The sequence below is a fragment of the Ambystoma mexicanum genome, chromosome 3p (assembly GCF_040938575.1).
Source record: "Ambystoma mexicanum isolate Mex_15411 chromosome 3p, UKY_AmexF1_1, whole genome shotgun sequence".
NCBI lineage: Eukaryota > Metazoa > Chordata > Amphibia > Caudata > Ambystomatidae > Ambystoma > Ambystoma mexicanum.
This window is the reverse complement of record NC_090925.1, coordinates 352,544,314-352,571,420: the sequence shown is the minus strand read 5'-3', so window position 1 is coordinate 352,571,420 and position 27,107 is coordinate 352,544,314. Positions and strand designations below refer to the sequence as shown.

The window sequence follows — 27,107 nt, the reverse complement described above, 5'->3', positions numbered from 1 at the left end:
GGGGATTCAGGGCTCAAAAGCACAGACACGCACATTTTTTTTAAAATTTATTATAAGTATACAAGTTTAAAATACCTACGCATCAAATAATGCACACCATCCAATACTGCATACTTAAAATAAGAATCCATGAGATGTTGAGCAGGCTCAGAGTATTGTTTTTTTTGGCCTGCGCAAGCATTACTCCCCATGGAAAGAACTCCGAGCAGGCTGCAAGCAGCACAAGTCTATATACAGAGCACGCAGATGTTCTACTCCATCCTTGGGCCAGACTATATACACAAGGCATATAGCACCCTAACTTGACTGTACATGTAGAGTGCCAAAAAGAAATTCAACACAAGCTGGTGGACTTGTTTTGTTCAGCACTGGAACCGGTCAGAAAAGTTAGGCGATTTGGGAACAGTCAGTGGCACCACACTAGCCTTGACCTCCACAGGCTTGTATTTCCTCACTGGTTGAGCTTTGTGCACCTGCAAGCAAGATAAAGGGGATATTGTTAAACGGGCAAATTGAAACTCAATTTTGAGACATTCAGTCCCACCTACAGCACCCTAGATGGGAATACTTTGAAAGAAAGCCAATTTGGCTACAATGAATCGGATGTAAAAGTAACATAGGTCTATGTGGAGAGAGCCAGTTTGTTGCGAGTGAAGTACATTGTAAAATTTCATTTTACTACTATTGGGTGGAAAAATGCTTTAAGCAAGAACGTTGCGTAGTTTGCCTATTCAGAAAACCATCATGCCAGCGTTTGTGCGCGCATTAGTTTAATTAAAATATAAACCAGCATGCTCTCAGAACTGGCAAATGTCGCACTGCAAACCCAAGATCAGGAACAGCCAATTAACCTAGTAATTCCAGCAGCGGATAAGCAAACAAAATCCCCAAAATGAGCAATTAACAGTGCCCAGCTCCCTTTGACAATGCCAGACTACCTTCATTTTACTTGACGTTAGAGTTAGAAGATACAAACATTAAGAGTTAAGGTGATCAGATTTATTGCAAAAACCCTTGAAATTCAACAGATAAGGGAAGTGAGATGTACCTTTTTGCCAGGGGCGCCAGTAGCCCACTGCCCATTATTTGGCAAAACTCCCCAAGTCCTGCCTGTGACAAGACTTCAGAAAGCCCACCTTGAACAGGGTTCGACCACTTGTGTTTAGCCTGAACTAACCAAAGGTTTATCAGTGGCTGAGGATTCAGAGGGTTAAAGTGAGGAACAAGGCGCATACACTTAGTTCAAGGAAACCTACACACAAGGATATATGACAATAGGCATTTATTTATACATAAAGACTTGTAACATTCGAGCCAGGCAAGTACTATCACAATAAAACAGCAGCAATATTCAGTGTTGGATACTTCAGAATAGCAAAAATAAAATCACAATCAAACCTCCCAAAATAAAGCATGCAAACTTAAAGAAACTTGATAACTTTGCTTAGCCTATGTTAGAGAGTCCAACACGTTCGTAGGTGAGACTCAAAGTCAGAGGGGACACTGGGGGACCAGTGACCAAGAGCGGAGGAAGACAAGAAAGCAGAGTTAAGGGATCAAATGGCGCAGAGGCCCTTCGAGTGTGCAGGCTGGTTACAGTCAGGTTTGCTTTGGCAAGGAAGAACAAGTTACTTACCAACTTGTAACGTTCTTTCGACTAGATGTTCCTCCAACGTATTCCTCATCTTTGGTAGACTCACACAGCAGAATGCAGAATTTGGTGGAGGGAGTAGAAACTGTCTGCATTTTATAAGGCAGAATAAAGTACCGCCTTACCAAAGGCAACATCCTGCGAGTGGAAGCATCTACCCAGTAATGCTTTGTGAATGTATGCAGCGATAACCAAGTTGCCGCATCACAGATTTAATTGGTATGCCCCTTTTAAAGGCTGCAGAAGAGGCTATACCTCTGGTAGAATGAGCTCTCACGCCTTCTGGCGGGTCCTTGCCTGCCAATTTGTAACACAGATGCCAAGAATAATCCACCTTGATAATGTCCGTTTTGAAACTGCTTGACCCAATTTCCTTCTGGTGTATCCAATAAAGAGTTTGTCATCCACTTTTGGAAAACCTAGAAATATAAAAGCTTAAAGCTCTTCTAGGGTCCAACCTATGGAGCCTTTCTTCCTCTTTACCAGGATACAGCGGGCGGTAAAACGCTGGCAGAACAATTTTCTGATTTAGATGGAAATCAGATACAAACTTAGGTAGGAAGGAGTTTTTTACCCTCAACACAACCCTGCCCTTGTGCAATACAGCATAGGGTGGCCTAGAGGAAAGTGCCTGCAACACTTTACGTGCAGATATCAATGCAATCAACAATATGGTTTTAAACCACCTCAAAGGACTTGGGTGCAAGGGATCAAATGGGGCACACATTAATAGTAGATGGGATAGCCATATAAAAGGTCAACAAACATTAGCTCTTAGGGGTCTACTACGATTGTACCATCTGTTTGAGGCCCAGAAACAGATGTTTATATGCTGAAGTTTGCATCCCTACTGCTGTATGGTAGTAAAGAACAGGGTCATCAAGACTAAAGCTATGGAGGCTGTTCAGAATTGTTTTCTGAGACAGCTGAAGGTGGGGGAGTGGGGGGTGGTGGGGGCTACGATGACAAGTCCAGAAGGTCTGGGAACCATCTGCTGATATGGTTCCCGGCTGGACGAGATCAAAAATGTGGAATACCTTGGAGGACACAACCCATCAAAAATAAAGTTCATCACCTTACTGACTAGAGTACTCAGTCCAGTCCCCTTTACTATATCCTTGTGGGTATCCCCAACATGGGGACTATAACGGACCTTTAGCCAAAAAAAAAAAAATAACTTACCCTTTCAATTTAGTATAGCATGGGTGCATGGGAATGCCTCACCTCTTTCTCCTTTGAACACAGACTGTTAGATACCTGGCTACTCAAGCCCTTGCCATACTAGCGGGCCTCAGGCAGGTGTGACGTATGGAGGAAAGGGGACTAGTAGTACTCTAGTCACTACAGTGAGTAACTTCAATTACTCATACGTTCCATCCCCTTTCCTCCATCCTTCTGGGCGATTCCACCAACAAGAACATTGGGTGGAGCTGCGACAACCTGCCTCATTTGAGAGGCAGCAAAAAGGTTCTTCAGAACCGCCTGTCTAGTGAGTAGTGCCTACAGAAGGCCGGAGTAGCCCAAGTAGCCATCTTGCTGATGACATCCCAATAAGCAGGTGTCTGAACCACCGCATGGGCATGAATCCCCTCAAGAAAAGGATTGCCTATGGCCGTGTACGCCTCCGAAATGGCCGGAACCATCCAACGTGCAATGAAAGTTTGAGAGCCAGGGGAAGAGCCCTGAAAAGTCAAACAATGCCTCAGACTTCCAGAAGTATTTTGTCAGAGATATAAAACTTGAGACCCCTTTTGATGTCCAAGGAACGTAGGGCTCTCTGCCTCGGTGGGTTCGGGAAGAAAACCGGCAGTCAAATCTCTTGATTCAGATGAAACCCCGAGTATGCAAGATTAACTCGTCGCCATGAAACGCTCACACGAAGACACTGGCTGGTACTCACCAACCCTGCGTTGAGGTGAGCCACCAACAAAAGTTTTTTGCATCACCAAGCGAATGTCCACAGAGGCCATCAGCTTGAAAGGTTTGTTGCAAAGCTGCCAAAACCACATGGTGGTCCCAGATCCGATGAGGCCTATGCACCAGAGAGAAAATCCTAGACAACCACTTAAGGTCAGCCAGGTGTGCTGAAAAGGCAGTACGTCATCCAGGGGACAGGCAATTGGGTCCAGACCTTTGTTGCAAGCCCAATGGCAGAACCTAGTCCATTTGCTCTTATACTGTGACTGCGTCAAGGGCCTCCTGGCTTGCTGAATAACGTCCCAGTTATCCAAAATAATTGGAGCATGCTGAAGCCTCAGCTTATCAGGGCAAGTTTGGCAGGGTCTAAATGTTTCACTGTCCTGCCCTTCTGCATCAGGAAATCCCTTGCTGGGAACAGCAACCGACCAAAAACCAGGTCCTCGAAGGCCAGTGGGGCAATCAGGATGAGGCTGCAGCCCACGGAGGCCCAGAATTTGAGTGTCCATTGGATCAGAGGGGGTGTGCGAGAATGCATAACATCTGGCCGTGCGAACAGGTCTGGAAGGCTCTCCCAGCAACCCCGTCCTGCCCATGAAGCAAACGGGGGCACTTTGCATTCAGGTGAGATCCCAACAAATCCAGGTCTGCGAACCAACAACGCTGGACAGGGGCAACAAGGAGTCGTTGTGCAACTCCCACTCATAGGTGTTGAACCCCAAGCGATTCGGTTGATCTGCTTCTGTATTGCTGTCCCTGGCAGGTGGACTGCCAAAATCCAAATCCCAGTCATGGCCCATTCCCAGATCGAAACATTGTAGTAGGGTTGTCCATCCTGATCAGAACAGATGTGTCCCTGATGAAAGGTAAAAATGCCTTGAGGACCAGGCCCACTGCCCTGAGCTTCAGCAGATATAGGAGGGCTTCCATCCTGGACCATGCTCCATGAAGCGAGTAGCGTGAAGACACAAGGAGGAGAGTTCAGGCCAAAGGGCAGCACCTTGTACTGAAAGTGGTATGACAATCGTGAACCCAGAAACTTTAGGTGGTTGATGTGGGTACATGCAGGGACGCATCCATGAGGTCCAGCACATTCGGTCCCCTGCACAGACTATGCTATGTGCACGGGAGCAATCTTGAAGCATTTTAGTGGCAAAGAGATTTAGAAAGGACAGGTCCAGGAATACCCTCGAGCCAGCCTGGTTCTTGGGTACCGCAAAAATCCTGACATTGTAAACAAAGCCCCTGTCAAGAGGAACAAGATCTATAGCCTGCATCTCCAAGAGCGAAAGAACCTACCGTAAAAGAACCGGGGACCCGATCTGAAGAGTAGGCGATGAGGTAGAGGAAGACTGAAGCCAGTGGAGACTACAGAGGATCCACAGGTTGCTGAAGGGACAATTTCAGGGCTCCTGGAACAGAGCCAAATGTGCCCCGCCCCCACCGCCCCAGCGAGCTGTGTTCACTGACCTAGAAGTCACTGCTTCTTGGCGGCAGAGGAGAGCAAGCAGAAAAACCCACGCAATGTCCTCTGCCGCTTCCTCCCCTTGTCACTGGGTGATCTGTTTATTGCGGTCTTAGGCGACCTTGAAGCCAGATAAATTTGAAGTTCTTCACCGTAGTGACTAATGTACTATTGGTCCCCGTTCCTCCACACTGCATGGGTGTCCCTTCCTAGCGAGGGGAGACAACCTTTTTCACCAGAAAAACCAGTCTTCCCCTTTAAAATTTAGAGGCATGGGGTCCTGGGAGCATGTTAGGCAGAATCCTGTGCGGTTCCCTTAGGGAGGTTGGTAGTAAACCCCAGGTCGTGGAGTGTGTTCATCAGTGTGGAGGCTGTGTGGGCAACCCCCTCTGGCGATCTCGCCTTGACGAGCCAGTCGTCCAGGTACGGGTAGATGGGGTGGCCCGGAGGAGGACTGCCACTGCATTCATGAGTCTGTTGAATACCCTGGGGGCTGAGTCGAGGCCAAAGGGTAGCACCTTGTATTGGAAAGGCAGCCCATGATCCTGAAGCGCAGGAAGGAGCAATGTGGCTGCCAAATCGGGACATGCAGATAAGCATGCTTCAGATCCAGGGAGCACATCCAGTCTGCTCAGTCCAATGTCCCTGCAATAAGTGTGGGCGTAACCATCTTGAATTTCCGAATAGGGAGAGGTTGAGGGTGGATGGGTGCAGCACAACTCTCAGGCCAGCCTGGTCCTTTTGTATGGCGAAAATCCTGGAATAGAAGTCCAAGCCTCATTGAGAGGATGGGACTTCCACTGCCTGACCCTCGACAAGCGCCCGGATCTCCGTCAACAAGAGTTGCCATCCCAATCTTTGAAAGGGGAGGTAGGGTCCGGTAGACTATACCCCGAAGGATCCAGGGGTCCGAAAAATTCTGGCACCAAAATTACGTGGAAGGCAAGCCTGTTCCCCCACACCCTCTTCCCCAACAAAGGGATGCATCATGTCATCACCTCTGAGGCTGTTGCGGAGGAGGGGGCCTGGAAAAATCCCTTCACACCCCCCCCCCCCCCCCCCGTTTGTGCCAGTGTTGACTCAGCAAGCGGTCAGGCTGCCTCGACCTCCGTTCCTGGAAGCCCCAGAACCCACCGAACGACCGCCCCCTGTCGGAGCGTTGGTGCGACTGGGTGTATGCCTTGGGCGTGGCCTTCGTTTGGATGGATAAAGACTTTACAGTTTGTGAGTCTTTTTCTTACTCGTCTGTGGAAGGTCACTACCCTCGTACGGGAGGTCCAATATGCATTCCTGGACATCAGGTTGAATTTAGTAGCCCGAAGCCAGGCAGTCCTCATGTCCATGGCGATGCAGCTGTGGTAGAGTGGGTCCCACGCCATCTGTCTATACTTGGCCCGACCTGTCAATAGGTGCCTCGATGCCAAGTTGCTTGAGCCACCCCCTTTTGGCCAAAGCCACAACGTCTTTTTGCATCGGGATACCCGTTTTGGTAAAAGGGGGGGTCGTTTTAGGGCAAGGACCTCTGTCAAGACCCCCACCTCGGGCTGCTCGACCTGGGGTTGATGTAGGCCTAAATATTCTGCCAAGCCTGTTGTGGAAGGCCTTCACTGACGGCGTGTCCGGGCCCTCCTCCTCTGTGCCCAGAGTGTCCGGTTGGTCCAGAGTGGGTGGAGGAGTGCTGGGCGCTGTGTGAGCCGGAGGCTGCTGTGGAGCCGCTGAACTGTGGGCGGCAGGGGAGCCATAATCGAAGGAGCAGGCAGGGGCAGCTGTGGCTGCGCAGGGGCCAGTGGCGCGGGAGCCATGGGAGGAATGACTAAGGGTGCCGGTGGAATTACCGGAGGGAGCAAGTCCCCAACTGCATCTTGCAGGATGGCACCCATGAGGGGGTTCGCATCAGCGCCAGAACCCATCAAAGAACCAGTCTTCAGAGGCTGAAGGAGGCCGGAGAGAGTGACGGAGTGACTGTGGGCTGTTGGGGCCAGAGGGCACACCGTCTAGGTTGCAGGGTGTACCTGCCCTGCGCTGCTGATGGTTAAACTGTAGGCCACATACCTGGTTGACAAAAGCCCCACCGGGATACTCGTTCTTCTGCCAGCTCTTTTCCTAGGGGTGGCGTCGGATGAGCGATCATATTGTCTAGCACAGTGGCCATCTTGTCGAGCTGCGTGCCATGTGCAAACGTCGTGCTTGGCTCCCTGGGCCCAGCCTGGCCCAAGAGACTGGTGGAACATGAGGCCTACCCTGCACCTCCGGCTAAGGCCTGGAAGGGGTATTGCCCTTGGCAGAGTCGCCGGAAGTGCTTTGTGCAGGCGCCCCCTCAAGGGCGTTGACCCTTCAGCATACACGGTAAAAGAACTGTGTGGTCCCTCAGCACTGCTCCCCCCTCCTAAACCCCCCCCCCAGCCCCCACCGTGAGGCCAGTAGCTGGACTAGCCTCGGTACGAGGGTCAGTGCGAGAACCTGAGGTTCCTCCCGCTTGGGCATACTAGGAAAGGAGTCGCCCTTACGGGGTGCGATGGAAAATAGCAGCCCTCCCTTGGGCCTCTGTTTGATAAAGTCCTTCAAGTCCTCTGGAGGCGATCTTTCGAAGAGCACCGTCCACCTAGCTAGCCTGTTCAGTGCATCGCACACGGTACAACCTTTCCAGCCGTGGTCTGGGCCAAGGCAGCAGAGGCAAAGAGCATGGGGGTCGTATGTAGGAACAAGCCCCTTGCAGGATGGAAACCAGTCGATATGTGCCAGGGAGGAGCATGACGCCAGAGGACCAAGTACCTGAATGATAAAACATGGAGTTACATGGCCGAAGCCAAAACAAGGAGTGCTGGTGTTATCTGCCTGTTCCTGTCGATGCAGAAAAGTTGACTGAGGTGTGGCGCCAGTGGGCGTAGTCAGGGTAGCGCATGCTCCCACGGCTGCAGCCCTGCACGCCTCTAAATTTAAAGGGGAAGAAGGGTTTCTCCTGGTGAGAAAGGTTCTGTCTCTAGGAAGGGACATATGCAGTATGGAGGAAAGTGGACGGGACGAAAGTAAGCGTAGGTTTAACTCAGTCCTACCCTGGGATTGAGGGAATGATTTGACCTGGTTTTACCAGGATGGCCAAGGACTTGGCGGTTCTTTTTCGTCGTTCGCCATTGGTGGACAAATTAAAAAGGTCCATGCCCTCAAGGGCAGATCCAGGATCCGCTCCTGCATGTCAGATGAAAACCTCACGGCGTGCATCCATGCCGTCATCCTCATTTCGACCCCATGACAGCCCTCTGCTGGCTGTGTCGATGTGGTAGACCAAAGACTCCATGAGGTGCTGCCCAATGGCCCGGGCATCTGCCAGAGCGACCTTGAAAGAGGCTAGCTTGTTGGAAGGGCGGTCAGGCAGAAATTCTGAGCTCCAACCACAGCTTCTGGTTAGTCACAGCTAAGAGGGTGTCTGCGTTGCCTTGCCGCTGTTATGTACGGCAGCATCCTCTGCGGTACCCTTAGGGAACAGTACAGGTGATTAAGTCTACAAGTGGCAGTACAATTTCACCTTTGATACATGCCTGTACCACAGTTATAGTAATAGCAGTAGCGGAGCAGCCAGACTTCTCTCGAGCAAATGAGCAGTAGCAGGAATTTCACAAAGGGCTACAATTACTGTGACTCAAGCAAACACTAACTCAAAGTTTCTGGTTAAAAAATAAAAGTGCATTTATTTTTAAACCATCTGTTCACAAAACACTTAACAAAACCACCCTCTTTAATATACTACACAACCAATTCCCTTGGTTTAGGACAATTCAAGGTAAGTACTTTAGGATGTAACAGACCGGTGTGAAACAAAAGACGTTACCGGGGTTTAACAAACGCTCACTTTGACAGTAATGACAGTTCGGTCATACAAAAGAAAAGCATACCCGTGGGAAGAAATGTAACCGTAGTCAAACACTTCGCACTTTCAATAAAAACCAAGGCAAAGGGGATACAAAAAAAATCATAGGCAATACTTTTGTCAAGGCACTAAGATCAGAGGACGTGTTAAAAAATGCAGATAAAGTCAATAGGCCTGTGCCAGTGTCAAATGGAGCAGGGCTCGGTTGTCGAGGATCACACGTTTAGAACAGTTTTACATGAACGATGCCAGGAGTACTTGGATAGTCAAAGGGAGGCAAAGGTTAGAGGGAAGGAAGAACAGACAAGCCTTCGGTAAGAAAAGGTTCACCCTGATTTCTCAAGGTCGAACGTAGAGAACTACCAAATGTGCACAGTACCTTATTCGTATGAAGAAAGCTGGTGCCACGGCAGTAGTTCCTGAAGACTCACGGTTCCTGAAGCTTCAGTCATGGGGACAAGAAGGACGACTTCTGGAGCCATCTGCACTACCCTGGGATGAGGCCAGCAGCAAAAGCAACGGTGAATAAAAGGTGCGCTCCTTTAAACCAGGAGAGGGCTCTTCTGATGGCTATCCGGACCACTAGAGCTTTGTGCAGTGATTTTGACCCAGGAGAGTATTCTCTGGCTGTAGAAAGGTGAGCTGGTTGACACCACCAGGCTCAAGGGAAGAATACTCCAGACTGGATCTCATCTGTCGTTGAAGGGTAAATAGCTAAAGACTGCAGCAGGGCTTCACCGGGACTCAGGAGTTGCAGCAGCCGTCTTCTCCGCTTCTCTTCGGTTCTTGTAGTTCCAATGGCGACTCCGACTTCCAGCCCAAGAGTCCTCCCTTTTATGTGAAAATCCCCCATTCACACAGCCTGGCTGTCAATCACACAGCGGGGGTTGTCCAGCCCGGACAACCCCTCCAGCCAAGGGACAAAGTGCTACTTGGCTCTCCAAGGAGACCCTGTGCAGGGGGGTTACTAAACACCTCCCTCACATTCAGCCTACCTAGACACCAAAGGAAGGCTTCTTCGTAGAAGCCTGCCAAAGGTCCGCGAACAAAGAAGGCAAACCTGGTTTGCCGTGCAAAGTAAAACACAAGAAGGATATTAACACAAAGAAATGGCGACTAAACCTGACCAGAGCCAAAAGTAAGTATTTGGTCAAGCGGGTTTATGATCGAGGCTAATCTAATAGCCTACAACAGTACCAAGTTTATATAGTATAATCGCAGTAGAAAAGATAGGGTAGATACCACTGCCACCAGCCAAGTCTTAGTGTTAATGGAGCGAAACAAAGCTCCAAAAGGCGCAGACAAAAAGGAGTAGGAATTAACCCCTTCCAATACTCCATGTAAGATGGGGTGTATTGGGTCTGCAGTTTAAATGACTACATAAAGTAAATGGCAACTTTACCTGTTTCTGGGGGACAGTAGTCAGTCTTAGAAAAATGTAGTCAGTGGGAAGTCTCAAAGACAACCCTGTGTCACTGCACCGAAGGTGCTGTGTAACACAAAGTGGGGCTCATGGAGTGGTGTAGCTCCAGAGCCCAAGATCACAAACAGTAGAAACACATGTAAGTGGGAAAAAGGCTCACTCTTACCAGTTGGAAAAAATAAACCCCAGAAGTCCAGCAAAGCTGCTGAGTGACTCACTAGGTGAGGGAAATAAGCCATAAATGAGAATTCTCCCTAATAGCCGCAGATCCAGTTCTGAGATGGAGAAAATGTTCCCCCTCCCCCCTGGCCGAGGACTATTTGGGAGGCAACGGGAGGTGGCTCCCATGGAATAAAATGACGAAGACAATGGTTTAGAATACGAGCATTGGCTCCCCGTCACTCATCCTAAACCTGCCGTCCAACTTCATCTGGTGTGGACCCTGGGCTTCTCCCAGACCTTCCTCACTACCTGCAGTACATCCTCCTAGAGGGGGATGCCAGACCAGATTGTGGGCATTCCCCCGCTCATCCCCCCCCCCTGCCCCCAACAACCCAAGAACGCCATAAGGACTCCTGAAGGCAGTCATGAAACGCCTTAACGGCACAAGGAGCACATTAAGGAATACCCAGAGGAGAGGGCCGGGGCAGCGCCACCTGCGGGATGCCCTCCCTCACAATGTCCTTCAGGAGCTCCATCAGAGGGGAACACGAGGGAGAGCTCGAAAAAGCAGTGCTCAGAAGCCACTTGGTCCCTAGGGTCCCAGCCCTCCGAGGTGCTGGGCCTCTGCTCCGGGTCAAAGCATTGAGGCGCCTGGTGCGTGTAGCTGTACAGCTGTGATGGGTAGATTTATCCGAGGGGACAAAGCCTCCACCGTAGGATCTGCTGCCGCTTCCAGATGGAAGGGGGCTGGGATCAACCTGCAAAGCCCATTCAATGGGCAAAAGCTCTGGCAGGCCTGGGGCTGTATCCAAGATGGCTGCCTGCCTAGCAGGTTACGCCACATGCTGCTCCACCATTATGGAGCCCTGAGCCAAGAGGCCTTGGACACGAGGATACAGCTTGGGTCCTGCACCCGAAGCAGAGGCGTTGATCTCTGATAACTCTGGTATCGGAGTCCGATCCCTCAGACAGCCAGTAGTAGTAACACCTCGACCTCTGAGCTCACTCCAGTAGGCTGGACACCCTCGGCAGCTGTGCTGGATTTAGCCAAGGACACTCTTTGAAGTGGCACTCGACGATCCTATACACCCCCTGGGGAGAAGAGGACAAACTTGATACCCCTTCCGATGACAGCCTGGTAGGGCCCCTCTGCTTGGGATCCGGTAGCATTCGAGGCCTCTGGCCTGCCAAAACCTGAATCAGAGGAACCCCATCCGTGGGAACCCTGCGGAAGGAGGTGCTGCGCTGTGGAGCAGTGCTTACAGCAGGCCAACTGGCCTTGACAAGAGGCCCTGGAGACAAGGTCCTTAAGGTGGGGCGCAGGAGAAGTGTGGAAGATCCCTCTTCACTGACAAACATTCTTCAATGCCATGTGACAGAGTGCTACAGACTGAACATGAGTCCCAGCAGGTGGTCAGGCCTGACAGTCCATGGGGGGCCCCCCTCCCTCCCTCTCAGGCAGGCAGTCAAGACTACGTCTCAGGAGGGGCGAGAGTGATCAGAAACCCAAAATGAGCACAGAGTAAAACTCCACAGAATACTCAGACAGGTATCAAAAATACATTATAGGCCTTCATAACTAAACACAAACCACAGTAATAATGAACAGTTACCACACGCCTTACACTATGTAAAATATATACAAATTCATTTTGCCGAATGCAGATAATGGGGAAAACAAACTGCAACAGAAGAGTTAAGTACACACAAGTCGATCCCCAGCTTATGCAGTTCAGCTCTACGAAGTGTGGAGCCTTGTGCTCAAAAGTACAGCAATGCGTGAACGTGTGGTTGTGCGTAAGAGTGGACACTGGTTCTCTCCAGGGAGCTGTATCAGTTCAGGAAGGGGGTTGAGGTGAGGAAGAATAAAGCCTTATTATTTGAGGAGAGTCTATGCCCACCCTTGCAGGTAGACCTTCGGTAATAGCTGGGGAGCGCAGGCTAGCCCAGCTGGAGTATCTTTTCAGGGATTCTTATGCATGAACACAAATGGCTGTGCCAGGGGGCCACCGGTAGTGATGCAAGTACTCACCGACCGACGACAGTCCGGGCAAAACTTTACCAGTCTAGTCCAGGTCACTTGTAGGTTTAACCCCTGCAGTTACAAGTTGCTACGGCTCTCAGCGGCTACGGGACGATCGTCCATGGCAGGACAGTACCGTTTTCTCTGCTCTCAAAGAAGAAAGGAAGACAGTTCCAGGGGAGGGGGGCGGCAGGCAGGTCTGCAGGCGCTTACAGCGACCATCACCACAGCAGGGCGACACGGACCACAAATGTTCACAGTGTGGCACACTCAAATCGCAACCCAGAGGTGCTAGGACAACAAGATGGAGGGCCCAGGACCACAAGTAAGTGATTTCCAAAGTCTTGAGTCTCAACTTGGGACGACGCCGCTCCTATACAATACCATGGGTTTGAGCTGGTCAGTTTGCTGGATGTCGCAGGAACACTTCTTAAGAGGCTCTTTCCGAGGGTAAACAGGAGGTGCTGAAGTAGTTGGTCCCACTACTCAGCGAGCGCTCAACCTGCTGAGCTATCTTATGCCGGTAAATTGGTTGAGCGCTCACTGCTGTAATTTGAGCGTGATCTGCAGGTCGCAGGTTCGAATCCCGCCAAGGCCAACTCAGCCCTTCATCCTTCCGAGGTCGATAAAAAAGTACCAATTCCGGTTGGGTATGGTATGTAAATATGCGCTGTAAAGCGCTTTGGATGAAGGCGCTATATAAATAACATTATCAATACTTAAAGGGCCGAAGTGCCCTTGCAGCCCTTCTTGGTTAAATGCAAAAGCAGGGCGCCAACGTGACGACAGCAGGATCAGGGTGCCAAACCTTCCAGCACGTCCCCAGCACCCTCTTCCGTTTCAGGATACTTGGCTTCTGTATTTAAGTGTGAAATTCAGTTGAGCGACCTGGAATGAATGCAGAGCCCAGTCTCTTATCCAAGATTTGTTTTGCCCTCAAATCTGGGATAGCCAATGTAAGATCTGCTCTTGCATTCAAGCCAGGTGTGGGTCAAAGGCCACTGGTTCCAGACATACCAGTAGTGTGTGGATTGGGACCAGACAGTCCCCAACCACCCTCTTGCTGGGCACTAGCACACGCAACATGCAGGAGCCCACGAAAGATGCAGTTTTCGCGGTAGGCTGCATGACCAAATAAGGAATACTCAGGTCTCTCGACCTGGGGGGAGGCAAGGGGACAAAATGGCCAAAGCACAGAACAAAAGACTGGCACGGCCAAAGGTGGTAAACGTGATATGGTCCATAAAAGCAAATTAAACATACTAAAAGTAAACAAATCCTTAGAGGGTGGATTAAAGCAAAAGGATACCTATGCACTGTAAGCTGCTTGTCACAGATAAAAAGTTACAAGAAATGGCAAAATAGTAAAAGACTAACAGAAAGTTTCCCAGTACTGACAGACTGAAGGACATGCCGGTTTCCCCGTAACAAATGAACAGAAGCCCAGGGGAGTGCAGCTGAAGGCTGTGCTCCACTGGAAGAGGTCAGGTTAAGTAAGCCAAACAAAAGCAAGCAGTTCAGGGTGGGTCCATAAAGGGAGGGAAAATTGCACCTAAAGGAAATCTTTAACAAGGTGCCGGAGGGCAGGACACTCTACGCCAGAGGCTGCACCCCCACATGATATACTAAACTTTAAATGGGTAAGCTCCATTTTTCGCTGCCAAAAGGTTTTAGTACTGTCCCCATGTTGGGGACACCCTCAAGGATGGAGTAAAGGTGACCAGACGCATGAGTAATGCACTGTGCCCCCCTTGCGCTACAAAATGCTTGCCTGTATTGCTCCTGAGGTTGCCAAAAAAGGCTTGCAATATGGTGTGTCTACTTCATCTGGCCACAACCCCCCCCCCACCCCACACACACTAAACCCCTTCTCCACTACCATACAACCAATGGCTATCGACAGGGAACCAACCCCTCGCCACCAACAAAAAAGAGAAGCTCCCTAGCCTGCATTTGCAAAGTTAGACTACAGCGGCTGTGCCCGCACCCACACCACGAATCACACCCCCATGTTCCATCTCTAAGAAACAGATCTACCAGGATGACCTCTACACTAACTCATCGCCCAATGAAGGCGCCAACTACCCTCCTCCCCCACTGCCCCTAAACCCAATCACATCGCCTGCACCCTTAACGCATGCTCATTCTGTACCTATGCCTTCGAGAAACATGACCTCATTTTGGATAAGGACCTAGATCTGCTTGCCATCACAGAAAACTGTTTGCAAGAGGCAGCCGGGCCCACCCCATTTCTCGCCATCCTAAATGGTTACTCCATACCCAGATCAGACCAATCCGCTAATCCTGGCGGTGGCGGCTCCAAATCATCCATACCTCCCTCCTACGAGGCAATGAATTGTGGCTTACTAAAATGGAGCAATGTCCTCAAACAACTATCAATATCCTACTACTGTACCTACAGCATACCAACCTTAGCTGCACGGACACAGATATCACCTTCTCCTCTCATCGCCCATCAAACCCAGCACCAAATTCATATTTTTACCTTGGCTTTGACACCAGTTTCCATGGCATCAGCCCTTTGCGCTACACTTCAAGAAATAAATTACTCACAAACCATCACCACACCCTACTCATGACAAAGGCTGGATCCTTGCCTGGATTATGCACCTCAATATGCCCACCACGATTAACACTGAACCCCCACCCCGCCTCCCAACCCCCGCACACTGCCTCCCCCCGATTCACAACAAACCCAACAACCAGAACTGGTTGACAGAATAACTGATAATACGCAAACAGAAAAGAACCCTGGAAAACCTATGGAGAAAAAACGTCCCATGTCCAGACACCTTTCCTAGCCTCCGCAAAAGGGAATAGTTTTTCTTGTAACTCCATTTCTCCAGCATTGGTTTGGCATCTTTGATGGATTCACATACTTAGAATATTCCGTCAGGCTGGGAGAGAGTTTCCAGCCTGACGGGGCATATTCTAAGCATGTGAATCCAGGAAAGATCCAATGCTGGAGAAATTATATATACAAAGCTGCCATCACCACCAAGGAACAAGTTACTTACCTGTAACTGTTGTTCTCCAGCATGGGTCTGGCATGGATTCACATGCTCATGAATATTCCCCGTCGTCAGGCTGGGGATCCTCGGTAAAGCAAAAACCAGTATCAGTTTTGTTTCTGATCTGTCTTTCATAGTAGCAACCAATCACTGGTCTCTGCGTCATACTGACCAAAGCCAATGACTGCCCTCTACCTAAGCCACGCCTCTGGCAGCCATCTTCAGATTTGGAAGCACGTGAAGTCGCAGTATGACCAAGTGACGAGCCGCAGAGGGGTAGGCGGGAGGGTTCGCATGTGAATCCATGCCAGACCCATGCTGGAGAACAACAGTTACAGGTAAGTAACTTGTTCCTTCTCCAGCATGGGGTCTGGCATGGATTCACATGCTCATGAATAAAGAATACATAGCAGTACACACATGCACAACCACGGGAGGTGGCAAAGGCTCAACATTAAGCATTACATCAAACTCAACATTAAGCAATCTTACCTCCTCACCAGGCTCACCTCAGGCGAACAGGTTGCGCAGCACTGCTTGGCCGACCCTGGACTCCTCCCTGGAATCCCGATCGACGCAGTAGAATTTCGTGAAGGTGTGCGTCGACCTCCACGTAGCAGCCCTGCATATGTCCAGCAGGGGCACACCAGATAGGAACTCCATGGTAGCTGCGATCGCTCTGGTGGAATGGGCTCTCGGACGGCCAGGCAGCGGTCGGTTTGCCAACCGATGACCGTACATGATACAGCCGGAGAGCCATCTGGAAATGGAAGCCTTCGAGAGAGCCTTCCCCTGATTGACAGGTCCAAAGTTCACAAAGAGTTGACGTCTTCCGAAAACACTTCGTGCGGTCCACGTAGAACTTCAGCGCTCTAGCCACATCAAGCGAGTGCAAAGTCCTCTCAGCCGGCGACGAAGGCGACGGGAAAAACACAGGCAACACCAAGGGTTTGTTGAGGTGGAAGTCCGACGGCACCTTGGGCGTGAATGAGGGGTGCGTCCTGAGCACCACCCTTGTGTCGTGAAAAGTCAAGTATGGTGGCTTGCAAGATAGGGCCTGGATCTCTCCCACTCGTCGTGCGGAGGAGATGGCCACAAGAAACGCTGTTTTCCACGACAGGAACTTCAACGGGGCCGAGTGCAGAGGCTCGAACGGAGGTCCCATGAGCTTGGTCAGCACCAAGCTGAGCTACCACGCCGGGGCCGGAGCCGTCACCGGCAGGAACGATCTGAACAGTCCCTTCATGAACTCTTTCACCAGACGATGAGACCACAAGGACGTCCGCCCCGTGGTTCTGGTGTATCGGGAGATCGCAGCAAGATGAATCTTGATGACGCGTGTGCCAGTCCAGCCTTGGCCAGCGTCAACAGGTACGACAGTACTTGGGGAGCCGTAATCCTTAGAGGGTTAATCTTCTGTGCGTGGCACCAGACAGAGAACCTCTTCCATTTGTGTCCGTAGCATTTAAGAGTCGAGGACGCCCTGGCCTTTGCAAGAACCTCTCTGCAGTCGGCCGGTATGTCGTATCCTCCAAACTCTAGCGCTGCAGGAGCCAGGCCTGCAAGTTCAGCGATTTCGGGTCGTGGTGGAGGATGGCGCCTCCTTCCCTGGAGAGCAGATCCGCGTCCACCGGCAGCTTGATTGGCGGGGACGCTGACAAGTCCAGAAGGTCCGGGAACCATATCTGCCTCGGCCACGCAGGTGCGACGAGGATCATCCTGCACCGTGACCTCTTGAGCTGGTTGACGAGCCGGATTAGCAGTGGCAAAGGAGGGAACGCGTAGAGGAACAGGCCCTCCCAGGGGAACGAGAAAGCATTGCCCATGTTCCTCACCTGGGGAAACCTGCTGGCGAACCTCCGGCACTTGGAGTTCGTTGCCGTCGCGTACAGGTCGATCTGGGGTGTGCCCCACCGTCGGAAGAGGCGATCCACTAGATCCTGCCGTAGTTCCCACTCGTGGCACGAGCGCAGCTCCCTGCTGAGTGAGTCGGCGATGATGTTTTTTATACCTGCCAGATGAAACTGCACCAGAAACATCCCTTGGGCGACTGCCCAATGCCACAGGTCCTGCGCCTCCTTGGACAGTGCTGGGGACCTGGTTCCGCCCTGTTCCCTGATGTAAAACATGGTGGTGGTGTTGTCGGTGAAGATCCTCACCACCTTGCCCTTGAGGGACGGAAGGAAGGACCTGAGGGCCCAAAACACTGCACGGAGCTCCAGGACGTTGATATGTAGGGATTTCTCCGTCGGGAGCCAAAGGCCTCTTGCGTGCAGATTTTCGGTGTGCGCTCCCCACCCTTCCAGGGAGGCCTCCGTGGTCACTGTCTCCTGGTGGGCTGGGGTCTGGAAGTCCATGCCCGCCGTCAGATGCGCGCGGGTGCCCCACCACCGGATGGCTCGTCGGAAACTCTCGTCGAGTGTGATCCTTTCCTCGAAGCTGCCCGTCGTTTGGATCCAGCGCGCGTCCAGGAACTCCTGCAACGGGCGCATCCGGAGCCTGCACATGGGAATGAGGTAGATGCAGGAAGACATCATTCCGAGGAGGGACTTGATGGACCTCACCTTGGCCGCGTCGGCCACCAATATCCGCTGCACCTTGCCCAGGATGGTCCTGGTTCTCTCCTCCGACGTGGAGGCCAGAAAGGACACTGTGTTGAGCCTCGCTCCCAGAAACAGAGCGTCTTGCGTGGGCACCAGGTGGGATTTGGCGTAGTTCACGGAGAATCCCAGGTCCGTGAGAAGTTGGACGGTCCTTGCCGTGTGAACCACGGCGAGCTCCCTTGTCTTGGCTCGGATGAGCCAGTCGTCCAGGTAGGGGTAGACGTGGATCCCTTCGCGGCGCAGCTGAGCCGCCACCGGTGCGAGGCACTTGGACACCCTGGGTGCCGACCGAAGGGGAGGGCTTTGAACTGGTAATGACGCCCTTGGACCACAAACCTGAGGAATTTTCAGTGCCCCTTCAAGATGGGAATATGGAAGTAGGCATCCTCCAAATCCAACGACGACAGGAAGTCTCCTTCCTCCAGCTGACCCAGGACGTGCTGGAGGGTGACCATCTGGAACTTTTGCGCCTTGATGAACTTGTTCAGACGTCGCAGGTCCAGGATGGGGCGCCATCCCCCCGTCTTCACGAGGAAGTATCTCGAGTAGACTCCGGAGCCCCGAAGCCTCTTTGGGACGAGTTCGATGGCGCCCTTCTTGAGCATCGCCTTCACCTCCAGGAGAAGTTGAGGGACGTGAAGTTCTTTCCTGGCCACGGGGGGGACGCGCGGACACTTTCTTTGAAACTCGAGCGCGTGGCCCCGGGCCAAGGCGTCCAGCACCCAACGGTCGGTGGAGATGGACTCCCACACGCTGACGAAGCTCGCCAGCCGGCCTCCCACCGGGGTGCTTCGGTGGGGGCCCGACCCCCCGGCCGGTTCAATCCTGCTTCGACGAGGCTTTAGCGCCTTGTCCTTGGCGACGACGGCGGGGTCCGCCAGACTTGCCTCGTCCTCTGTAGGCCTCCTGAGACGACGAGCGGGCTGCTTGACGGTAGGAGGAGAAACCGCCGCCGGAACCTTTGGAGGCGCCCTTGCCTCCGCAGCTCCGAAAGGGCGTCCGTCGTTGTTGCAGAACTCCAAGGGCCCGGGCCGTCTCGGTGTCCGCTTTAATGGCCTGAAGGGAATCGTCCACTGTTTTCCCAAACAGGTTGTTCCCATCGAAGGGCATGTCCAGGACTCTGGTCTGAACGTCTTGACGGAAGTCCGTAGCCTTGAGCCATCTACGCCGCCTAAGGCAAACGCCGTTGCCCAACTGGCGGAACCCAGTGTCGGCGATGTCCGTCGCAACGGTAATGGCGTGGTCCGAAGCCACCTCACCTTCCTGCAGGATCTCCAGGGCCTCTGCCCTCTTGTCGTCCGGCAAGAAGTCCAGCAGGGGAGCCAGTTTGTACCAGAGCTCCCTGTCGTATCGGGCCACGATAGCCAAGGCGTTGGCAACTTTAATCGTCGTCGCTGCAGACGAGATGACTCTGCGTCCCATAGCGTCCAATTTCTTTCCCTCGCCGTCCGGTGGGGAAGTCGATGTGGAGACCGCACCCCCCCCCGCTTTTTTCCTGGCCGCCGCGGAGACGACGGAGTCCGGGGTAGGCTGCGCCCGGAGGCACAGGGGGGCCGTGTCCGGGACCCGGTACTTTTTCTCGTACCGGTCTCTTCTAGCTGGCGTCGTGGAAGGGTTCTTGAGGAGGGTGAGGCCCTCATCCCAAATGTCGTCCAATAGAGGCACCGCGAGGACCGTCTTCCTCTTGGCCTCGCGCCGCTGATAAAGGAAACCTTCCTTCTTCTCCTCAGGGCAGAGTTGGAAAAGCTCGGATGCCCTGGCGATCATAGAGTGGAACGATCCAATCTCGTCGGGCAGAGAAGCCCTGGTGGGAGGCGACGACGGTACATCCTCGTTGTAAACCTCGTCGTCCGTACCCGTTGCTGCCGTGTCAGTCCCCGTATCATCCCCTCGGGTGGACGGGGAGGAGGGCTGGAAGGGGCGCGACGGCTGAAAAGGAGGTGGAGGGTGGATCCTTCTTTTCTTGGTAGGGGGAACACCAGAAGGTCCCGGTTCTGGGTCCCCCGACGGGAGAGGTTCCGTCGGCAACGGTAGTCTCGTCCTTATCTCTGAGCATAAGGACTGTATAGCCAACAAAATGGCCGCCGAGTTGTCTCGCGGCGCTGGCAGAGGGGAATCCGACGGGCGATCAGGGGCCCCGTCGGTACCCTCGTCGTCCCCTGCGTCGGGATCCATCCCGACGGGCCGGTCTTCTTCCACGCCGAGGCCGTGGCTTAAGACCTCGACCAGCTCCTCCTCCGAGGTTGAGGCCGAATCTACGACGACGCCCTGCCCCCCCTTTTTCTTCCCCACGGGGGATTTCACGGGGGTCCTATCGATGGGCACAAAAGAGGACTCCCTCCGAGGTGGCAGGGAGACTCTGAGCCCCGAGGTCGCCACCACTGGTGTAGCCTCCACAGGCTGAGCCAGGGCCGCCGCGACAGTTTCGATAGAGGGCTTGGCCGGATGGATTAAGGCCTTCACCACCTTAGGTGCGCTCACCGCCTTATCCTTGAGGGGGGGGGGGGGGACACTGCCTCGCTCCCCCTCCGCCTTCGAGCTCGACCGGGGCCTCTCCAGGAGCTTCGCCGGGTGCTCGGCCTTCCTCTTACCCGACCCAGAGCGTTGGCTCGTGGTTGATGGTGCCGGGGAGGGTGCGCCCTGCCTGGCGCCCGTAGAGCCCGACCGTTCGGCGCTCCCGGTGCCAGCGGACTCGCGGTGCTTGGCCTTATGTTGGACCCCCGTCGCCGGGGCGTCCTCAAAGGTCTTAGAAGACCGCTCGGATTTCTTCCTCTTCTTCTCGCCGGACGGGCTCTTCCCTTCTAGCCAGTTGGCGAGACGTTGATGGCGGTCCTTCATGGTCCGCTCCGACATGTTGCCGCAAAACGCACAGTCCTTCTCCACGTGCGTCTTGTCCTCATGTAGGCTTGAAGACGTTCTGCAGCTGGCATCCAGGGCAGACCCTGAACAGCTTTCCGGGCGTCGAGCTTCCCTTCTCCTGGGCCATGACCGGGCCTGAGAAACTTCTGGAGTCCTCCAAAAGCGTAGCTCGACGAAATCTTCACCCTTGAGGGGTGCAGACGAATCCGAAACGGGTCCCCGTTGATCGGATGGAGAGTCGGTGGAGCTTGAGGCTCTTTTGACCGAAAAAACAAAGTTTTTGAGAAAAAACGTGAAAAAAATAGCACTAACGCTCGAGAGCAATAGCACGAGGATCCCAACACATGAACGTGCGGTAAAAATCTGAAGATGGCCGCCAGAGGCGGTGCTTAGGTAGAGGGCAGTCATTGGCTGTGGTCAGTATGACGCAGAGACCAGTGATTGGTTATTACTACGAAAGACAGATCAGAAACGAAACTGATACTGGTTTTTTCTTTACCGAGGATTCCCAGCCTGACGACGGGGAATATTCATGAGCATGTGAATCCATGCCAGACCCCCATGCTGGAGAACTTGAATTACTCCTACATCCTGTCCCCTTTCCTGCATCCTTGTGAGCGATTCCACAGAACAAGACCGAATGTGGCGCTGATGGAACCTGCCCCATACAAAGAAAAAAGGTTCTTTACAACAGCATCTCTGCCCAGAGCTGCTAAGTGCTTACAGAACACAGAAAGAGGGGCCTAAATAGCCACCCTGCTGATGGCATCCCAAGAACCATGTATCTGAAAGGCGACAGCCGTGGCTTTAATTCAGACCGCATAGGCATGAATCCATGTGGGACCCCGGCTTGCCCATGGCCCGTATACACCTCCAAAAGGGCCTGGACCGACCATCCATCCGCGCTTTGGAGGCCTGCGTGCCGGGAGATGTGCACCGAAATGTGATTAACAATGCCAGACTCCATGAAGGATTTCGCTCGAGAGATCGAATTGGAGTACTCTGGAGGTCCAAGTAATACTAAGCACGCTTGGCCTCTGTGTTCGGAAAGAATACCGGCAGGCAGATTTCCCGATTCAAATGGAATGGAGAACCCATGTTGACAGTCGTTGTAGACTGGTTCTTGAGCAGCGTCGGACCCTCGTCCCAGACGTCATCCAGCAGAGGCACGGCGAGGACTGTCTTCCGCTTGGCCTCGCGCCGTTGGTAAAGGAAACCTTCCTTCTATTCGGGGCAGAGCTGAAAACGCTCAGATGCCCTGGCGATCATTGCATGGAAAGATCTGATCTCGTCGGGCGGGGAGGCCCGGGCTGGGGGTGATGGGAGCTCCGTCCCGTCGTCACCGCCGTAGTAGTCGGTACTCGCCGTGGCCGTGCCCCTGTCCATTCCCTGTGTCATCCCCAGGGACGGGGACGTGGGTAAAGGCTGAGCAGGCCGCAAGGGCTGAAAAGGCGGGGCTGGATGGATCCGTCTTCCTTTGTTTGGGGGGGGGGGGGGGGGCTTCCTGCCGGGCCTGGGCCTGGCTCCTCCGTCGAGCCTGGTTCCGGATCCTCCGTCGGTGGCAATGGCAATCTCATTCCTTATCTCCGAACATAAGGATTGTATCGCCAACAAAATGGCCGCCGAGTTATCCTGTGGCTCCGGAAGCGACGGGTGACTAGGACCCTCGCCGGTGCCGCCGTCACCTTGGGGAGGCCCTCTAAGACTACTACCATCTCCTCCTCAGATGCTGTGTCCATGTCGACAATTGCCACCAACCCCCCCCCCCTCTTTTTCCGCCGGGGACTTCACGGGGGTCTTTTCGATGGGTCTGAAAGAGGCTTCCCTCTGCGGAGGCAGGGAGACTCTGGGCCCCAAGGTCGCCAGGGCCGCCGCAACTTCCTCGATAGAGGCCTTAGCCGGGTGAATCTAGGCCTTCGCCACCTTATGTGGGCCTGTGGCCTTCACCTTGGGGGTGTGGGGGGGTCACCACCCCGCTCCCCCTCGGCCGGATCCTTAGAGTTCGACCGGGGCCTCTCCAGAAGCTTCGCCGGGTTCTTGGCCTTCCTCTTCCCTGAGCCAGAGCGTTAGCTCGTGGTTGATGGCGCTGGAGAGGGTGCGCCCTGCATGGCAGCTGAGGAGCCCAACCGTTCGGCGCTCCCGGTGCCCGCGGTGCTTTGCCTTCTGTTGGGCCCCCGTCACCGGGGCACCCTCACAGGACTTCTGCTCGGACTGCTCACCTGACAGGCTTTTTCCTTCCAGCCAGTTGGAGACGAAGGTGTCGGTCCCCGATGGTCCGTTCCGACATGTTCCCGCAAAACGCAGTCCTCCACGTGCGTTTTGTCCTCATGAAGGCAGGAGACATTTCGAGTGCTCGTCCTCCTTGAACACATTCTGCAGCTGGCATCCAGGGCAAACCCTGAACAGCTTTCCGGGCGTCGAGCTTCCCTTCTCCTGGGCCATGTTGGGGTAGGCCACAGGAACTTCTGGACTCCAAGAAGCGCAACTCGACGAAATCTTCACCCTTGAGGGGCGTAGAAAAATCTGACATGGATCCCCGTTACTCGGATGTAGAGACGGTGGAGCTTGAGGCTCTATTTGACTGAAAATAGAGAAATTCTCCTTGAAAAAGCACGAAAACGCAGCAAAAGCTCAAGAGCTAAACACGAGGACTCCAACACTGGAGCGTGCGGTAAAAATCTGAAGATGGCTGCTAGAGGTGGGTTTAGGGAGAGGGCAGTCATTGGCTGGGGACAGTATGACCTAGAGACCAGTGATTGGTTACTTCTGAGAAAGACAGATCAGAAATGAAACTGATACTGATTTTTTTTCTTTACTGGGGATTCCCGGCCTGACGACGGGGAATATTCCTGAGCATGTGAATCCATGCCAGATCCCATGCTGGAGAAGGCAAATCGAGACCATCCGCCTGTACCATAGGGTCCACCGTTGCTTCCCGAGTGAAGGGGACCAGCGCCAAGATGGCCGCCGGTCCTACAGGCTCTGCTGCAGGCTTTTCTGCCATCCTTCAGCCTTACGCTATGCCCTGGGCGGGATGGAGCAAAGGCCCAGTGCCACATACTGTCTAAGAAATATCACTCCTTGGCTCTCGAACCGGAATCTGAAGCAACCTCAGAAGGCTCTGGTAGGCTCAGAGCCCTTAGCTCTCTGGCCTGTAGTCAAATCTCCCTGTATCAGGACTTCAGGAGGTGGCTCTGGAAGGCTGGGTGCCCTCAACTACTGAGCTGGTAGTGTTGGATCTTGCTAGGGATTTAATCCTGGAGGTAGAACACGACTACCCTTGCAGAGGACAAACTTTATTGCCCCTCTGTGGACTGCCTGGAAGAGCCCCATGGCACCTCAGCTTGGGAGCCAGTAGCCTTAACAGCCTCAGGTCTGCCAGAACCTGAATCCAAAGTCCCCTTTCCTTTGGAAGCCCCCGGGAAGGAGACTCTGCGCTGATGAGCCATACTAAACAAAGGGCCTACCTTGCGTTGACGTGGGGTCCTGGAGACAAACTTTTTAAGATGACCTGGAGGAACAGCCTGAAAGACTATTCATGGCCAGGTGACAAAGTGCTGCAAGCTGCACACGTCCCAGCGGTGGTCGGGCCCCACTCAAGACAGAGCGCATGGGGGTCTGAGGCTGGGAACGAACAATCGCAAGATACGCAGCCGACATGCGCCAGGATAGGCACTGAAGGGAGGTGAAGATTTAAAATGAAAAAATAACTAAACACACCGGGAGCACACAGAAGTAAAGGTCTGCACCTAGCTGCCAGGTCGACAGACTGTTAGAATGGATATCTAAACTCTGGCCTGATGGACAAAAGTTTAGGCCACCCTAGTTTACTGAAACTGGCACCTTCTGGACAAGCCAGACTAATCACAGTAGCTTGGCAGGCAGTCAAGACCAAGTCTCAGGAGGGGTGGGAGTGATCAGAAGCCCACAATGAGCACGCAGCCACAGAATACTCTTAGACCGGCGTATATCAAAAATACTTAAACATTTATTTTAGACCCAATAAAACACGAATAACCAGATTAATAATGCAACACTTACCATAAAAGCAGATCACCATTTAACTATTTAACATGTATACAACTATTGTAGCCTAATGCAACTGCTGGACAGTTAGGTAAGGGTCCTGAAGGGGGTAGAAGGAGTTCCAATCTCCAGGGAAGGGTCTACCTTCATGGACATAGCAGTTACCGACTTTCGGAATAGGCCGGGGAGCGCTGGCTATCCCAACCAAAGAGGATCCCAAGGAACTCTTGCGCGTAACAAATGGGTAAGTTAGACAAGTACTCACCGCCCCTTGCATCAATCCAGGCCAAACTATGCCAGTTTAGTTGAGGTAGTCTGAGGTTGCAAATCCTGCCTTTGCTCTCCAATCCGGGTCACCAATGGGACAATAGCCACAACTCTGCCCACAAAGGGAGGAAGAGAATTCTGGTGCAGCAGGACTCTGGGCACAGCAGAGAAGGCGGCAAAGCCACCCACAGTGATCACCACCACAAAATGGGTGATGCAGGAGCCGAAAAGGCTTGCATTGCGACAACACTCCTAGTTTGCGACACAGGAGCTAGGCCTTTGATATTTGGCAGGAGTGTCGAGAACCACAAGCTAGGGATTCCCAAAAGCCGCTAATTGAAACGGTGGCACTCCCATGTGATGTCCCGGGACAGAGCTGGACAGCCCAGGAACTTCAGAGAAGGCTCTATTGGCGAGAGATCAGGAGATGGCAAGATTAGTTGTTCCCACTACACCCTCTCAAGTCTTCTAGTGACAAGTAAGCAACAGGGGTCCAACGGGACAACAATGGGCTCAGGGCGCCAAATCTGCTTCAGCTCACAGGATACTTGGCTCCTTCGGTAGTTTAAGATGAACCACTGTAGAGCGACATGGAATGGACGCAGCGCCCCCTTCAATTATCCAAAGTTCGACACATGATCGAATCTGGACAACCAAAGGCGATATGCTCCCTTGCATGCATGCCAGTTGTGGTCCAATCATGGTCCACAATGGTCCCCATGCATACCAGACATCCTGGCACCAGGATCCCCGCTGCCGGCCTTTGTCCGAAGATATTTAAGCAAACGGTAAAAATTCAAACTATTTTGGGTAAAAATCCACAAAAAAAGATACGAAATAGCTTGGAGAGCAACGAGGACTCCCAACACTGAAGCTTGCGGTAAATATCTGAAGCTGGCCACCAGGAGTGGAGCTTAGGGAGAGGGCAGTATGAACCAGAGGACATTGATTGGTTTAGAAGAGAGATAGTTTTAAAGTGAAACTTTTCCTTTAGAGGATTCCCAGCCTAACAAAATATTCATGAGCATGTGCATCCATGCCAGACCCCATGCTGGGCAAGTCGCACAACAAATTAAAATTCTCGCAACAGTTTGTACAAAGTATTCAAGGAGAGACAGAAGCTGTGCATCGAGGTATAATCTTTAGTATTGCACCTTGGAAAACATGTATTGTGCAAACAGATTACAATATTCCAATAGACGTCGAAGGGACACATTAATGGTATAAAAATAAAAGCTGAAATGAAAGTATGAACATGACAGGTAGCAGTCCTTTTCGAAAGGCAAGAAGTAGGACAAAGACTTGTGCATTACTAGTAGACTTTTTCCTGCTAACATCTCACCAGTTGGGGCTAGGCCAGAGTGACTTTTATGAAGAGAAATTTTAGCAGGTCTACAGTCCTAAGACATTGTGGGTCCATATCAATATTAGGTTATACTTTTGTAATATAGGTTAATTGCCTTACCAGGTCATGTCTCCTTTGAGCAAGCTCTTCCTTTTCATGTTCTTGCTTCCTAATATGTTCCTCTTCTTGTATCTTTTCCTTTATGGCTTCTAGCTCAGCAAGTCTCTTTTCAAATTCCTGCCTCTCCTTGGCACGCTTCTCTGTGGCCAACTCAAAACTTTCCTGAACTATGGAACCAGAAAGGCTCTCTAAGTTTGGAGACAGATGAAAACATTGGTGCAATTGAAAAGCAACAGAACATTCCAAGTGTGAGTGACCGCCCTCTGCAAGCGCCCCCATGCCACCTCCCTCCCGATAGTGAATGGAAGCAAACTGCTCACATGACATTAGCTTGAAATACAAAAAGTCT

The 27,107-nt window shown here is 52.4% G+C and overlaps 1 protein-coding gene across 7 annotated transcripts in view; it reads right to left on the bottom strand.

Annotated features, from left to right (window-relative positions):
* Window positions 1-41: 41 nt before the first annotated feature.
* Window positions 42-27,107, bottom strand: part of LOC138580440 (targeting protein for Xklp2-A-like) — a 180,921-nt gene continuing 153,855 nt past the window's right edge. For 5 of the 7 annotated variants that reach the window (XM_069650984.1, XM_069650985.1, XM_069650988.1 and 2 more), the window contains 2 exons: window positions 26,759-26,946; window positions 42-473 (listed from right to left, as the gene is read on the bottom strand). In XM_069650984.1, coding sequence (XP_069507085.1) covers window positions 363-473; window positions 26,759-26,946 — 299 coding nt within the window. In that variant the 3' untranslated portion in view covers window positions 42-362. The remainder of the gene's footprint in view (window positions 474-26,758; window positions 26,947-27,107) is intronic. The other 2 variants (XM_069650986.1, XM_069650991.1) reach the window with 2 other exon arrangements.